At 51.2% G+C, this 17,148-nt stretch overlaps 2 protein-coding genes across 3 annotated transcripts in view; one reads left to right on the top strand and one right to left on the bottom strand.

Moving 5' to 3' along the window:
- The window catches only part of LOC130266132 (olfactory receptor 14A16-like), a 540,143-nt gene that overhangs the window by 145,685 nt on the left and 377,310 nt on the right, over positions 1-17,148 (bottom strand). The gene's annotated exons all lie outside the window — the stretch shown is intronic.
- Positions 2,017-2,964, top strand: LOC130265992 (olfactory receptor 14I1-like). Its single transcript, XM_056515331.1, has one exon. It carries the CDS (start codon positions 2,032-2,034, stop codon positions 2,962-2,964), a length of 933 nt encoding a protein of 310 aa, XP_056371306.1. The 5' UTR covers positions 2,017-2,031.

Raw genomic sequence — 17,148 nt, 5'->3', positions numbered from 1 at the left:
GCACCTTTCCTTTGCTTGTCCCCACGTGTCATCACTGCCTCCAGTGTTCTGCTCTAACTGGAACCTAGGGACACTTTCTCAGTCCTGTCCCTCAGTGGGACCCATTAAAACTTAAAGAAATTTTGGAGTTTCAATTTAATTTTGAGTTCTTGAGAAGTTTTTTGAGCACTCTCTGAGGGACTGGGTCAGATGCAAATAACAGCAAAGCCCTGAGAGGGTCATTAAAGTCCTGTGTCTGTCCTGCTCAGCTGGGCCTGGCTCCTGGCACAGAGGGTAATCCTGGAAACCAAGAAGAGCTTCAAAAATGAATTTCTCTTGCTGAGCAGCTCTTCTCCCAGCCCAGCAGGGCTGGGGCACTGCCTGCAGACACCCCAGGCATAGCACAGAGGCACAGAGAGCTTCAATCAGTCAGGGCTGGGAAGATGCTCAGAAGTGACTGGGGCAGAATCACTCCCAGCCCTTGACACAGGAAGCCTCTGGCTGCAGAACAATGCAGCTGCAGCTCCTGGAGTAATCTCCTAAAGTCGGAACATCCCAATGCTTACAGACTCAGTGAGTACAATTCTCTGAGTATTTCTGGTGCAGGGGAGGTGAAATGCCCATGAAACTTTGACATGATGAGGGTTTCTAATCAGTCATAGAACATTTCCAAACAAGAATTTTTACAAAAATGAAGAAATTTTTCTAAGATTTTGTTTTAAGTTTCCTGCTATTGGACAATGGCAGGGAGGGGCAGAAAAATATTAAAAGTGTTATGAATTTTGGAAAATTCCTGAAACATCCAAACTGCAATATTTAGTGATCAGTAGGTTCACAGGAGATTCCTGATGTGCTTTCAGCCACTCCTCTGCCCATGGACAGCACCAGCATCCTCTTTGCTGGACCCATCAGGCTCAGTCTGACCTGGACTTTCTCCAAGCTGCAAACAGAACCTGCCACAGCCAGTGCCCAGCAAACAGGCAGGGTTCTGTAGGGCCAAGGAGAGCGCACAGAGATTCAGGATTTGTGAGTGCTGGCAGGAAGGGATCAGGCACAGGGAAACATTTGCAGATGGAATATCTCCAGGAGACAGAGAGATCAGGGAATGAGAGAGAACAAACCCAGAAATGTTTTGGCAGGGGGAGTTTAGTGATCTCCATAGGATGCCCTGCAGTGCAGCCCCTCCCTCTGAACAAGCCCCCTCCCTCCTGTCCCCCAGCCAAACCTCTGCCCTCAGGGTTGGGGGTCCAAGGGGTGAAGCCCCTCATGTGCAGGCAGAGCTGCAGCAGAGCCGTGGGGCAGCTATGCAGCCCCAGGCCCAGTTCCCTCTGCAGAGCACAGGGCGGGGAGCAGCTGCCCAGCACTGGGGTCTCTGGGAGGGGGCACAGCTGGCTCAGGGTGATGCTGTCCCCAGTGCCCAGCTGTGGGCAATGCTGTCAGTGCAGCCAGGGAAGGAGCTGCATCTCCCTGAATCCAATGTCATCATTGGGACACTTGGAAGTGTCCCTGAGATTTCCTTCCAAGCAGGGCGATTCAATTCAGGATGCCAACCTGAACTGATCATCTTTGTGTTATCTGAAAGACCTGTGGGTAAAGGCAGAGGTGTTCTGACAGTGAAAATGCTGTTGGGGTGGTGAAATGAGCAACTTAAGTCCTTGGATATAAAGGTGGAGCTTGACTGTGGTGGATTCACCTGCTCTTAGCAATACCTGGTAATTTGTTAAGGGAAGCTCTCCACCTGAGAAAGGATAAAACCCATAGAAACTATGAAAAGGTCAGAATAACAGACCATCTCCCTTTACTTTCCACTCACCACTTTGCCTCACAGATTTTGCTCTGTTTTCCCTCAGCATAGGAAAAATGCAGAGGTTTTGATATCCAAGAATACCAAGAGAGACACAGGGAGAGCTTATAAAGAAAACATCAGAAGTCTTAAACACAAAAGGGTGTTCAGGGAAGGGTGTATGGGAAATAGCTTTGATTTTGGTTACAGGTATCTAACTCTTCAGTGTCCTTTTCCCCACAGCAGTACCCAATGCCAAGACACAGCAAATGTCCAACAGCAGCTCCATCAGCCACTTCCTCCTGCTGCCATTGGCAGACACGCGGCAGCTGCAGCTCCTGCACTTCTGCCTCTTCCTGGGCATCTCCCTGGCTGCCCTCCTGGGCAACGGCCTCATCATCAGCGCCGTAGCCTGCGGCCACCACCTGCACACCCCCATGTTCTTCTTCCTGCTCAACCTGGCCCTCACTGACCTGGGCTGCATCTGCACCACTGTGCCCAAAGCCATGCACAATTCCCTCTGGGACACCAGGGACATCTCCTACTCAGGATGTGCTGCACAGGTGTTTTTCTTTGCCTTTTTCATTGCAGCAGAATTTGCCCTCCTGACCATCATGTGCTACGACCGCTACGTGTCCATCTGCAAACCCCTGCACTACAGGACCCTCCTGGGCAGCAGAGCTTGTGCCCACATGGCAGCAGCTGCCTGGGCCAGTGCCTTTCTCTATTCACTGCTGCACACAGCCAATACATTTTCCCTGCCCCTGTGTAAGGGCAATGCCCTGGGCCAGTTCTTCTGTGAAATACCACACATCCTCAAGCTTTCCTGCTCACACTCCAACCTCAGGGAACTTGGGCTCATTGCTGTTAGTGCTTGTTTGGTATTTGGTTGTTTCGTATTCATTCTTTTCTCCTATGTGCAGATCTTCAGGGCCGTGCTGAGGATCCCCTCTGAGCAGGGACGGCACAAAGCCTTTTCCACCTGCCTTCCTCACCTGGCTGTGGTCTCCCTTTTTGTCATTACAGCTACATTTGCCAACCTGAAACCGCCCTCCATGTCCTCTCTATCCCTGGATTTGGCATTGTCAGTTCTGTACTCAGTGGTGCCTCCAGCCCTGAACCCCCTCATCTACAGCCTGAGGAACCAGGAGCTCAAGGCTGCAGTGTGGAGACTGATGAATCGATGCTTTCAGGGGCATTAGATTGCTGGCAAATTTCTGTAAATCACCAGTAATAAAAGTCATCTTTCATACTTCTTGTTGGTTTGGTTGTGGGATTCTTTTATGCTTTTTTTTTTCATATTGTCCATAAAGCAATGTTATTATTTGTGCCATTGCACATTTGATTTGTCTCCACATTCCCTGTGACCCACAGATTCTGTCAATGAGGAGCTGCGTACTTGGTGACTTTATATGAAATAAAAGACATCTATCAAAGCAAAGTTTTTGCCAGAGATGCCCCTTTTGTTACCTTCTCTGGAGCTGCAGCAGCAATGTCCGTGTGCAGAGCTGGGGCAGATCAGTGCTGGCACACCAGCTGTGCCCAGCAGCAGCAGCACTTGGTGTTGCCAGTGCTGCTCCCATGCCACTGCCCCGCTGCCCTCCTGCCACTTGTGTTGCTGCAGGGCCTGAGAGCTGGGTGACAAGGTGGTGTTGAGTCACAACTTGGACTTGATGCACTCAGAGGTCTTTTCCAGCCTGGGTGATTCTGTGATTCTGTGATGATTGTGACACTGCATGGCTCCACTGCCCTGGGGGTGGCAGTGCCGGGGCTGCAGCAGGGACAGGCCATGGGGGCTCCAGGCTCCTTGGCCAGGCTCTCTCCACAACACTTGGCCAGGCCAATGCTGAGCAGAGAAAACCCCCGTGAGCAGCCTCAGGCTGGCCGTGGGCAGGCTGGGGGCAAACAGTATGGCTGGTGCTCTGCAAGGGCCCTGCAAGGGGGAGACCCTGGCAAGGAGCAGCAGAGCAGGGGCTGATCCATCCCCACTGCGCTGGACAGCCCAGGGCAGCGTCCCAGAGCATCCTCATGCACCTGCCAACAACATCCCCCCTCTGCAGCCCTGGCCTCTCCCCCACAGGTGCCGCATCCTTGCAGGCACAGACATGGCAGCACTGGCTCAGGAGCCCCTGTTTGCACTGCACAGAGCAGGCGTCAGCACCCCCATGGTGCTGCTGTGGGGAGATGGAGCTGAGTGAGCACAAATGCCATCAGCCCCTGGGGCCAGCAAGGGCTGGGGATGGGAGGGAAACCACTCAGGTTTGTCGTGGCCTCTGCAGTCAGCCTGAAAGTTTGTTCCCATGATCTGTGAGTTTCCTGTCCCACTGCAGATGTTGTTGCGCAGAGCAGGGCTGCCTGGCAACCCCAAATTGCCCCAGGCATTTCCTTTGCTTCACCTTTGCTCTCTTTACTCTTCCTGAAAGAAATTTCTTCCTCTTGCTCATCCCCATCTTCCCTCCCCTGCAAACAGCCCATCCTTGTTTGCTCTTTTCTCTCTCTCTCCACTTCCCATTTCATTTCCTGAGCTGGCACGATGGGAATGTCCCTTGGGGAGCAGGATCATCCTACAAGTGCTTCAGGAATTGTCTGCAGGCTCCTGCAGTGCCTTGTGCTGTTCCCTTGCCAGAGGCACCACAGGCCAGGGGGACACATCTGGGCTGGTGTGTCTGGGTGTGGGGCTCCCTGTTCTGGGCAGTGAGGAGGGGCTGGAGAGGCTCTGCAGGACTGGCAGAATGGGCTTTGGGCCTGTGTGGAGAAGCTGAGGGACCTGGGCTGCTGGACCTTCTGAAGAGGAGGCCCAGGGCTCATCCTGCAGCTGCTTCAAGGGTGGTTTCAGAGAGTCCTAGAACCACCCAGGCTGGAAAAGACCTTGGAGATCATCAAGTTCAACTTGTGCCCTGACACCATCTTGTCTCCCTTGAGTCTCCTCCTTGATAAACATCCCCAGATCCCTCAGCCACTCCTCACAAGATTCTTGTTCCTGGCCCCTCACCAGCCTTGTTACCCTTCTCTGGACACATTCCAGCACCTCCATGTCTGTCTTAAATTGGGGAGGTCCAGAACAGAATTAGGACTCAAGGTCGAGCCTCAGCTCTGCTGCACACGAGAAGAATCACTGTCCTGGTCCTGCTGGCCACACCATTCCTGATCCAGGCCATTGAATGCCAAAGGCATCCAGGTTCCATTGGCATTCTTGCCCGCTTGGGCACACTGCTGGCTCATGTCCAGCCTGCTGTCCATCAGTGCCCCCAGGTCCCTTTCTGCCTGGCCACTGTCCAGTCACTCTGTCCCCAGCCTGGAGTACTGCAGGGGTTGTTGTGGCCAAAGTTCATGACCCAGCACATGGTCTTGTTAAACCTCACCTTGTTGGATTTGGGCCCTGGATCCAGCCTGTCCAGGTCCCTCCAGTCGATCCACACTCACACCCAGCTTGGTGTCATCACAGTCCTATATGGCCCTGGAGTATCATAATGGTCTCCATGATTCCATGAGTCCTCACAATTCCATGAGGTGTCACAATGTCCCTCTGGTTCCATGGGACCCCGTGGTGTCACAAAGTCCCTTGTATCCTTGGGCCCTGCAGTGCCACAGTGCATCCCTGGTTCCATGAGGTTCCACAGTGTCACAATGGTCTCTTGGTCACAAGGGGCACCATGGTGTCAAACATGTTTCCTTCATTCCATGAGTCCCTGAGGAGCAACACTGGCCCCTTGGTTCCATTTTCCCTGCAGTGTCACAGTGGCCCCATCATCACACGAGGTCCTGCTCTGTCACAATGCTCTGCATGGTCCCACAAGGCCCTGCAGGGTCACAGTGGCCTCTTGGTTCCATGAGGCCTCCGAGTGCCACCATGAATTCCTTGGTGCTGCAGTGTCACAGTGGAGCCCTGGTTACACAAGATCCTGCAGTGTCACGAAGGACCCTTGGCTCCATGGGGCACCACAGTGTCACAATTGTTCCCTTAGTTCCAAGAGTCCTTGCAATGGAACAATGGTCCCTTGATTCCATTGGCCCCAGGCCCTCACAAGGCTCTCCTTGGTTCTGCAGTGGCACAATGGCCCCTTGGTTCCACGAGGCCCTGCAGTGTCACAGTGGCCTCTGTGGTTCCACTAGGACCCAGACTGTCACCATGGACTCCTTGCTTCCATGTAGCCCCACAGTGTCACAGTGGCCCCTTGGCTCTGTGGTGCCATGTCGTACACAGTGTCACCATGGTCCTCTCAGTTCCACGAGGCCCTGCAGTGTCACAGTGGCCCCTTGCTTCCCCAGGGCCTGCAGTGTCACAATCACCACAGAATCACCCAGGCTGGAAAAGACCTTGGAGATCATCAAGTCCAACCTGTGACTCAACAACACCTTGTCACCCAGACCATGGTACTCAGTGCCACATCCAGTCTTTCCATATCCACTCACCCACCTCCCTGGGCAGCCAATTCCAATGCCAAATCACCCTTTTTGTGAAGAATATTTCCTAATATCAAGCCTAAATGTTTCCTTGTGCAGCTTAAGGCTGTGTCCTCTTGTCCTGTCACAGTTTCTTGGGAAAAGAGCCTGACACCCACCTGGCTGCACCCTCCTGTCAGGGAGTTGTAGAGAGTGATGAAATCTCCCCTGAGACTTCTCTTCTTGGCCCAGCTCCCTCAGCCCCTCCTCATAGCACTTGAGTGTCAGACCCCTCAACAGCCCTGTTGCCCTTCTCTGGACACGCTCCAGCACCTCCATGTCCTTCCTAAATTGGGGGGCCCAGAACTGGACACAGCACTCGAGGTGCTGCCCAACCAGTGCTGAGCACAGGGGAAGAATCACTGCCCTGGTCCTGCTGGCCACACCATTCCTGATCCATAGGAGTCCCAGGGGTTGAATGAGGGAAATGATGGGAGGGAGGACAATGACAATACATGATTGATTGTCAGCCATGATGGGTCTTAATTGTCATCTCTATTCAGACTGCATTAGAAGGTTCTGGGGGTCAATATCTCTTGGGCATTTCTGATATCAGTCTAGAAACAGGAAAAGACAACAAAACAAAATCCATTTCTCTGCATTATTTTCAAGACAGTATATTGACTTGGAATACACTTGTGAAATATTTCTAAGTATTCATAGAGGAATTGAAAATGTAAATTATTCCCAGGGTTTTTTTTTTGTTTTGAACAAATGTTTATGAGTCTTTGCCACTGAATTCCTGAACTGAAGAGCTCAAGAAAAAAGAGGCCTCGGGAGAAGTAAAATTCTTCAGCATCCTCCAAGTGGCTGAGGATGCATCCTCATCAGAGCAGGAATGAACAGAAATGGGCACAGCTTTGTGGCTGCCCCAGCTCTGGGATGGGCCCTGGGCCTGGAGCAGGAGCAGCTCTGCAGGGCCCCAAGGCCGGGGCTGTTGTGCTGGCCTGGGCAGATGGGATGGCAGCAGGGGCTGCAGAGCTCTCAGGAGCTCAGGGAGAGGGGAGCAGGGCACACAGGGAGCCTCCTTTTGCCTTGGCCAAGCACCTTCCCAATGACCACCCCAAAAGTACACACTCACTGACCACACCTCACTGACCACACCCCACTGCCCACACCCCACTGACCACACCCATTGCCAAGACACCAATGCCCATACCCCAATTGACCACACCCCACTGAATTTTCCCACTCACCACTCCCACTGACGACACCCTATGAGCACTTTGCACTGCTCACACCCACTGACCACACCCACCAGACTTGCTGACTGCACCCACTGACCCAGTGGCCCCCAAACTGACTGTACACCCACCGACCACTCCCAATGACTGCACCCACTGACCACAGCCCTTTGACCATCTCAGTGACCACCCCCACCTGACTACCCAACTGACCACAGCCGCAATGACCACACCCCACCAAATTTTCCCACTCAGCACATCCACAGCCCACACCCACTGACCACACCCACTGACCACTCTGCACTGCTCACACCCACTGACCACCCCCACTGACTGCAGCAATTGACTCTACCCCAAAGACCCTCAAACTGACCGAACCCCCACTGAGCACACCCCCACTGACCTTAACCACTGACCACACCCCAACTAAAACCAAACTGACCACATCCACTGACCACAAACACTGACCCCTCCCCTATTGAACATCCAAACCTACTACATCTACTGACCATACTGACTGACCACTTCCATGGACCACACCCACTTGATAGAACCCCTGACCACACCCCAATGACTGCCCAACTGACCGTACACCCACTGACCACACCAAATGACCACACACCCTGACTACACACCAATGACCACCTCAATGACAATCCCACTGACCACACCCCACTGACCACACGAATGACCAAACCCCAGACCCCCTAAGTGACCACCACCACCCGACTACCCAACTGACCACATTCACTGACCACACCCACTGATCACACACCACTGCCCACAGCCATTGCCCACAACCAGGGACCACACCCACTGACCAAATCCAGTGACCACCCCAATGACCATGCCCACTGACAGCACCCACTTACCACAGCAATGGGCCACTCCACTGACCACCCCCACTGAGCACACCAACTGACCACACCCCTGTTACTCACAAACTGTCCACATCCACTGACTGCAACCACTGACCACCCCCAATGACCACACCAACTGACCAACGCCGTTGCCCAGACACCAATGCCCACACCTGCCGACAGTACCCACTGACCAAACACAATGACCACCTCCACTGACCAAACCACATGGACCTGGCTAATGACCACACCCACTGACCACACCCTTGTCCCACACACCACTGCCTGCACCCCGTTTGTTGCGTTTGATGTTGTTTAGGGTGACAGCAAGTAAGAAGCAGGAAGGGCCTTTGCAGGGGCTTCACAGAGATATTTATTTCAGCCACACGTGTGCACCGTCCATGGTTCAGAGAACAAAGGCCACGTACTTTGTAAGGGTCCAGGTTAAATACATGGGATGAACAGGCGGGGAAGAGCATCAGAGACCAATTACCAGGGGCCATGGGGGTGTCACAAGGGTGGGGTTGGAGCAAAGGGCCAAGAGGGAAACAGGTGGGAGTGACCAAAAGGCTGACAGACAGGGAGAGAGCACAGAGCTGACCCAGGGAAAAGAGCAGGAGCTGCTTTCCCTGACTGTGAATGCCTTTCTTGGTCTCCACACCCACTGACCACACTCACTCACCACACTCACTGACCACTCTGCCACTGACTGCACCCAATGACCCCACTTAATGACCACCACCCATGACCACACCAAGTGACCACCCAACTGCCCACACCTACTTACCACCCCTCAGCAACCTCCCAACTGTCCGTGTCCACTGACCACAGCTACTGATCACATGCCACTGCCCACACCCACTGCCCACACCCACTGAATACACCCACTGACAACAGACTGACCACACCGCCACTGACCACAACCACTGACCACACCTCAACTGCCCACACATGCACCACTCCCACTGACCATACCACAATGACCATCCAAACTGAACAAACACACTGACCACCCCAAATGACCACACCCACTGACTACTCTCCACTGCTCACACCCACTGACTGCACCCCACTCGTCCCTCAAATGACCATACCTCCACTGAATACATCCACTAACCCCATCCACTGACCACAATGAATGACCACTCAACTGGGCACCCCTCCATTGACCACAACCACTGACCACATCTTCTGCCCACACCCACTTCCCACATCCACTGACCACACTCCACTGACCAAACCTACTGGCCACACCACTGCCCACATTCCCCTGCCCACCCAGCTTACCACATTCACTTCCCAAGGGCCAGGGGACAAGGTGCAGCAGCTGTGCTGGTTCTGCAGAGCCACAACAGCCCCTGGTTCCATCAGTTTCTGCACTGTCAGCAGCAGTTCCTTGGTTCCAATGATGCCCTGCTGGGTCACAATGGATGTTTGGTTTCATGAAGTTCTGCAGTGTCACCATGGCCTACCTTGTTCCATGAGCTTCTGTGGTGTCAAGATGGACTCCTTGGATGGGCAGGGTAACAATGGACAATTGGGTCCATGCAGCCCCATTGGGACACCATGGACTCCTTGGTTCCATGGGGTTCCAGCTCTGTTGCCATGGTCTCCGTGGATCCTCAGTGTCACAATGGACCACTGGATCCATGTGGCCCTGCTGTGTCACAATGGGCCCTTGGTTCCATGGGAACCAAGTGTCACAATTGACTCCTTGCTTCCATGTTGCCTCCTCAGTGTCAAAATGGGTCCTTTATTCCCTGAGAAACACAAACATTTTGTGGAAACACTGAGCAAATCCTGCTTAACACACCTGGGAACACCTGTCTGCCTTCAAGAGAGGGGTTAAAGGTGAGAATGGCACCAGCAATTTCCATCTGCAACAGAGATACAGGGAAAGGAGAGCGACAGAGAGTTCTGCTGAAAGGCTCAGAAAATTCTGCTTACAGAGATCATGTCTGGTCCCACTGTCCCTTGTAGAAAGGTGACATCATTCAAGGCAGCCTGTACTGAGCATGTGGTTCCTCAGTGGGGTTTGCTGTTCAGGAACCCTGCTCAGGCTTTTCCATTCTTTCCTCACAAACAGGAAAACTTCTCCTGGGACTGTGTGCAGGCAGAGCCCTGAGGAGAGCAGGTGGGACATGGTGCAATGGGCTGGGACACCCAGCTGCAGAGCTCAGGGGACAAGGTTCTGATGCAGGGCACAGGGATGTCAGTCCCAGGTGGGTGATGTCAGGCATGGTGAGGCTGGGGGTGAGGAGCAGGTTGTCCAAACAGGGTCAGTCTGCAAGGGGCTCATTCTTCTGCATGCCCAGACCTCCTAAGGGGACATTCAACATGACGAGCACCTGCAGAATGCTTCTACCCCCTCTTCTCAGAACTGGAATATAGAAACATGCTCAACAAAAAAAAAGAAGTAATGAGATGCACTTTCAAATCTTCCTCCTTTGAAGAACGCCAAACTGACTCAAAATAGCTGCACAAGCCTTGGAGTTTTGAAGATGAAAGCAGACAAGAGCTCCCGAGTGCTTTCTGTATTTTAATGATCCCCACGGTGGATTTGGGGCTGAGTCCAGGAACCTCAGGCACTGAGAGGAGGTTGAAGAAGCTGCTCAAGGAGTCAGAAGCAAAACTCCAAGTCCCTTGGAGCATCACTGGCCCCACTGAGGGCAGGGACTGCCAAAGGCTCCCCAGGGACTGGTGAGAGCAATCCTTGAGGGCAGGATTGCAGGAGCCAAAGGCTGTGAGCAGGAACTGCAATGCTGATCAAGGCCTGGGCTGGCTGGAGGCAGCAGAAAGGCCAAGGACTGAGCCCAGGCCTGGCCCAGTAGGGCCTGTCCCTCACGGGTGGCTCGGGGCTGTTCCTGGGGCACTGGGATGGGAGGGGCAGCAAGGACAAATGGCATCACCCTGTGTGACACTCCAGATGCTCATGGAACCAAGGCCAGTGTGACACTGTGGGACCTCATGGAAACAAGAGGCCATTGTGAGCCTGCAGGGCTGCAACACCCCAGAACACTGAAATGCTGGGGGTGACCAAAGGTTCCTTTACTCGAGTTTGGTGCACAGGAGAAACACCAATCAGATATTCTCAACATGGCCCAATGCAAAGAAGATTCTTGCTAGGAATCATCAAAGATCATCACAAGGATCAAGTCCCACTCTGAAGTGAATGGACCACACAGGGATCGAACCCACAGTCTTGGTGATACCAGCACCATGCTCTAAGGAATTGAGCTGAGAGATCAAAATCACACAAAATTTTATTGGCAAAATATAGACAATCAAGGAACTTTGTCAAAGGGGCTAATACAACACCCAAATCAATATAAAACTCTTCTCATAGCATTAACTTAACTTCACTTAACCTGGAAACCTTAACCATGAAGATGCTAAGTTTCCCAAAAATATTTCAGGTAAATAGGAATAGAAAGGGAAGAAATTGGGAACAAGAGAAGCACAGAAGATTTATAAAAAAACATACATATAGGTACCAAGTGCTCAGGTTCCAGCATCACTCACAGAGGAGCCCCAGGAAAAGACAGGATCCAGACCACGGGCTGACTTTGTGCTCCGGCTTTTAACCCCTGGGCCTTCATGGGCCCGCCCCTTGGGTGGGACTTCCAGTTGCTCGCCCAATCAGAGTCAAGGTTGACACCACCCCCTGCAGTGTGACTGACAGCTGTGCCAGGCCATGGCCGGGGTCGGGCCTCTGTCCCACCACAATCCCAGGCCTGACCCGGCCCTGGCCCCACATGGGCATTCCGAGCATTCCGAGCATCCTGAAGTGTCTGGGACATTGATCTCATCCAGCCTCTGACAGCAACCATGGTGACACTGCGGAACCGCATGGAACCATGGGTCAGTTGTGACAATGTGGGTCCAAGGACACCATGGAGACACTACAGAACCTCATGGAAGTAAGGGGCCCTGATGACACAATAGTGCCTCATGGAACCAAGGAGACCATGCTGACACTGTGGGGTCCTACAAAACCAAGGGAACATGGAACAGGTTTGGCTGGCTGGGCCTCCTCTGTGCCACCTGACAGGTCTGGCTGACCTTGGCATGTCGAGGGCTGCCTCTCATCTGCTCCTGAAGCACTGGGGCTCTGGGCTTCATATGGGAGAAAACTCCTCCAGGGACCCATGGCCAGAAGTGGGATTCCTCCTCCAAATTTCCCTATGTGCAAAGATTGTTGTCAGATGAAATCTGCCAGGAGGGACAGATCTGGCTTCCTTCACGAGCTGGGGGCCACCTCTAATCTGCCTTTGAAACACTGGGGCCATAATTTTTCTTTTTTGTGGGAAGAAACCAGCCATCTCAAGCTGGCACCCATGGCCAAAATTGGGAATCTGCCTCCAGAATTCCCTATATCCAAGTGTCTTAGGTTGCTATAGAGGATGTGACTAAAAGTATGTATTCTATCATCATCTGTTGAAACCAGGAGGAGCAGTGATCCTTATCTCCTTGGGAGATATTCTCTGCTAATGGGCAATCTGTTAAAACCAGCTGGGGCAGTCATCTTTATCTTTTCCACAACCCATAATTCCTCCAGGAAAATATTGGCTGTTAATGGGTCATTGAGTTCCACTGCATGACTGATAAAATTACATCATCCCATTCGGAGATGCTCTAGCTAGGGGGAGGAGCCAAGCCTTTCCTACCTAGATAAAAACTAGGATATTGAAAACCAAAGAAGCCTTTTTTTCCCTTTTTTTTCCTCTGGATTCCAGAGGAAAACCGGACCTTTCCACATCATCACTGGATCTTAAGAGGAAAAGTGCACCTTTCTACAAGAGCACTGCTTCAGCTGAACCACATCTGTCACTCCAGGAGGACTGCAGCCACCATTTAATTGGACTGCGACCAACACCCTGACTGATGGGATGTCAGGTTGTATTCTTACTCTGTCAGTGTTTTGGGTTTGCTCTCTGTATTTCTATTTTACTTTCCTAGTAAAGAACTGTTATTCCTATTTCCAATATCTTTGCCTGAGAGCCTCTTAATTTCAAAATGATAATAATTTGGATGGAGGGGTGTCCTGGTTTGAAGGACAGGTGTCTGCCAATAAAGGCAGAAGTTTTCCTTTGGAATAGAGACTTTAATTCCACTCCCCAAAAGTATTATAATTGCTTGAAACAGGGACTCTGAGGCAGAGATAAGGGGGTAGGAATAACAGCTCTTTTACTAATATATCTAACTGTACCAGCAGAAACAACAGCAGTTGTTAAAATTACTAACAAAACAGAACAGATTACTCGGTTCCAGTCCTTTCTGTAGCTGTGGGCACGCTCTCTCTCGGCGGGAGCGGAGGCGGGAAGGGGCGGCTGCGGCCGCGCCGGTCTCGGGTGGGAGCGGCTGGAGCAGGCAGCTCCTCGCTCACCGTTGGTGCCTGGGTGATTCGCTGTGTCTGCAGAGGCAGGAGGCTGCAGGGGGCAGATGCAGGGCAGGTGATGGCAGAGGGTCTGGCTCTCCTGCCTTCAGCCGCATGGCTGGAGATGGGGGCAATCCTCCTCCGAGCTCACCGGAAACACGAGTCTCCTCTGGAAGCAGGAGAACCCCTTCTGAAGCCGCTCCCACCTACCCCTTTTGTCTAGAATCATCAAAGGTCCTGGGTGTAATCCAGCCAGCTCCATTGGCATGATAATGGGAAAAATTCTTTAAATTGACACAGTAATAGAAAAACACTCAACCCCCAACACCCATGAGGCCCCCCTTGGTCAAAGTAGAGCCTTGGCTCTGTGAGATTCTAGGTGAGATTCAATGGTCTGCCAAGTTCCACGAGGCTGTGCTGTGTCACAATGGACACTGAGTTCCATGAGCTCTGCCACTATCCAAGTGGCACCTGGCTTCCATGAGGCCCAGCTCATGGCTCCCCCAGGCTACCTTGGGTCACAGTGCTCTCCTTGGTGCCGTGAGGCCTTGCTGTGCAATAATGGAGCCTTGTTTCCACTAGGCCCGGCAATGTCTCAGCGGCACCTGTGTGCCATGAGGCCCCGCTTGGTCAAAGCATAGCTTTGGGCTGATGTGGCCTTGAGCCAACAGCAAGAAGTCAACAGCCACCCTGTTTTGCAGTGTTGCATGTGGCACCAATTTAATGTCAATTAGCATTGCTGAAAAAGCAGCACTAGTTGCAAGCCAGCAACCAAGCTTGGTTACAGAAGCTAAAGCCTGAGCAGTACCAATTGCTGGTATTAAGCACGCAAAGTCCCTAGCATATCTAGTTCCTGTGGCTGCAAGGGCAAAGCTGGAGAGTGATGCTTCCTTCTCAGATCCTTGTACCATGTCTCATCCCATCCTGTGGTCTTTTGCAGGTGTCCTGTCACCACCACCTGGGTTGCAATATACCTGGGGCTGTGCAGTTTTGCTGCACACTCTCATTATACAGCTTACCAAAATGCTTCTCACCCATGGGCACCCCTACCAAGCACATGGGAAAGGGATCACCTGGATTTGTCATAGAGATGCACACAGTATCCATGTGAGCAGCATTTGCAGGGGTGATCCATATGTTTGTGCCATCCAGTGTAGGAGGTAAGACACTCACAGCACTTTCACCAATCCCGATGATGCAACAAATGGTTGCACACACCACAAAGGAACCCATTTCACGTGGTGACCTGTGGAGACACTGGCATAACTGTTTCCCCACATTAACAAGTCTACAGGTCCTGCCCACTGCCCTGTTACTGGGTCCTTTATCATCACTAGAGGCCTGGGATGAGCCTTTGTATCAAAAGAATATTGCCTTTTGTGTGCTGTTTGGCCAGCTTCATCTCAATTCAGAAAACTGAGAATGTACAGGGCATTTGCTAACCAGTCATATGGGTACTTCAACTCCCCCTCCTTTTGTTTTTCAAACAGAGATTTTAATTTTCTGTGGGCATGTTCAACATAGCCTAACCATGGGATAGTGAGGGATACCTGTGTTGTGGGAGACACCCCATTGTTATAAGAACTGAGCAATCTGTTCAGAAGCATATGCAGGGCCATTGTCCATTTTAATAGTGTCCGGAAAGCCCAAGAGCAAACCATGTGAACCAATGCCGAGTAGCATCACAAACTTTTTCTCCTGTGTAGGTGGTAGCCATTAAAAAACATGAGAAACTGTCAACAGTTACATGAACATATTCTAAACAACCAAATTCTGCAATATGAGTAACATCAGTTTGACAGATAGAATTGGCAGTCAGGCCTCGAGGATTGACACCTTCTGCCAAAGGAACAGGAGCAACTCCATGGCAAGAGGGACATGAAAGCAGAACGTCACAATCTTGTGAGGAGGTTAATTGAAATTGCTTCTGCAGAGAGCATATATTTTTGTGAAACAAGTCAAGAGATATCTTAGCCTGAGCAACTTCTTAGGTATAACATTTGGCATGACAGTGAGATCTTCACAATTTTTATCTTCCACAATAGGTCTGGGTAAACCTGTATGAGAACAAGTGTGTAGCACATAAAAGCCATGCTGTCAGTTGTTATTCAAAAGCCATAGTGTTCACAACTCTGTAAATAAAAGTGGTTATCAACATATAACAAATACAAGGATTCCAGACAAAAAATTACATGAGCAGCATTTGCAGAATCAGTTATAATATTGAGGTAAAAATAGTTCATGTGAAACAACTGAAAAGCATAATGGATAGCAGCTAACTCCAAGATTTGCACTGAAGCATTTTGCAGTGTCAGAACCCTTTTATGACATTGGGCAGAGTCCCTTTTGCCATACCACTGCAGCTTTGCTGGTTCTGCTGGATGCATCAATAAAACCAGTCATTCTGTTGACGGGGGTCAAACTGCAGCGAGTGTTTCGCGTAGAAGGGGAGGCTACCCACCTCTGTCCACAGGCCATGTGAAGGGCAGCGAATAGACAATTGTCCTGAAAAGTCTAAAAGTGCAATATGAAAGTTAGTGTCCTCTGACAACAACCATGACCAGTTTACTTTGTTCACAGGCACGTCGATTGCGTGTGGATCCTGGCCACTGAGTGTTGGCAGCTGCTCACAGCCTTTCATAATGAGCTCTGCAAACGTGTCATTGACAGTCTGTACTGTTGTAATTCAGTATTTGAGGTATAAGAAATTATATCAAGGTATCCTGTAACCTCCTTCCTGCAAACCCCAGTTCCTGTCTTCCTTTCCGGTCCTGTGACCTTCCCCTGTGTCCTTGTACTCACCGGGGGTCGGGTATTCCGGCCCCTGTCCCGTCTGTGTCTTCATCCCATTGGCAGCTAGCCAAAGCCACTCCCATTCCCCTCTCCTGAATACCTGTTCCCCAGAGAAACTCGGCCTCTTTCCGGCCATACCATCGCCATGCAATAAACTGGGACTGAAAGAGCGTCTTTTGGTATCCTTCTCCATCCATGATGCGATACTTTGTCTGATCTTAAGTAATTAGGAAAAAGACACAGTATAACAGCATCACTGTACAGTCTTTGTATTCGTATGAGGCAAAAACAGCCACTCTAATACGTGTAAGGGATCACTGTCATCAGCAAACCTCTGAAACAAGACTGCAAAAGGTTGACATTTACTAGCTACTATAGCAAGGGCGATGGCTTCATCTGGGTCTCCAGCCCTTACAGTCTTCCAGTACCAGAGCACAATCTTCCAAGACCTTCTTAGCCTCTGGAGTTAGGTGTTGGGAAAAGCTGAGATCAGGGTTGCCTTTGATTAAAGCAAACAGGGGATGCAAAAGCTCTCTGGGTAAACCTAGAATGGCATTAACCAGTTCAAGGAACCTAACAATTTCTGCAAATCATTTAAGGTCAAGTTATCTTTAACACAAAGCTTTACAGGCTGAGGGCAGATAGTCTTCTGAGTGATTTTCTACCCTAGGTAATGCCACAGGGCCTGTTGCTGCACTTTCTGGCGTGCAATGACCAATTCAGCTGCTT

The sequence above is a fragment of the Oenanthe melanoleuca genome, unplaced genomic scaffold, assembly GCF_029582105.1.
Source record: "Oenanthe melanoleuca isolate GR-GAL-2019-014 unplaced genomic scaffold, OMel1.0 S001, whole genome shotgun sequence".
Taxonomy (NCBI): Eukaryota; Metazoa; Chordata; class Aves; order Passeriformes; family Muscicapidae; genus Oenanthe; species Oenanthe melanoleuca.
This window is presented reverse-complemented; position numbering and strand designations above follow the sequence as displayed.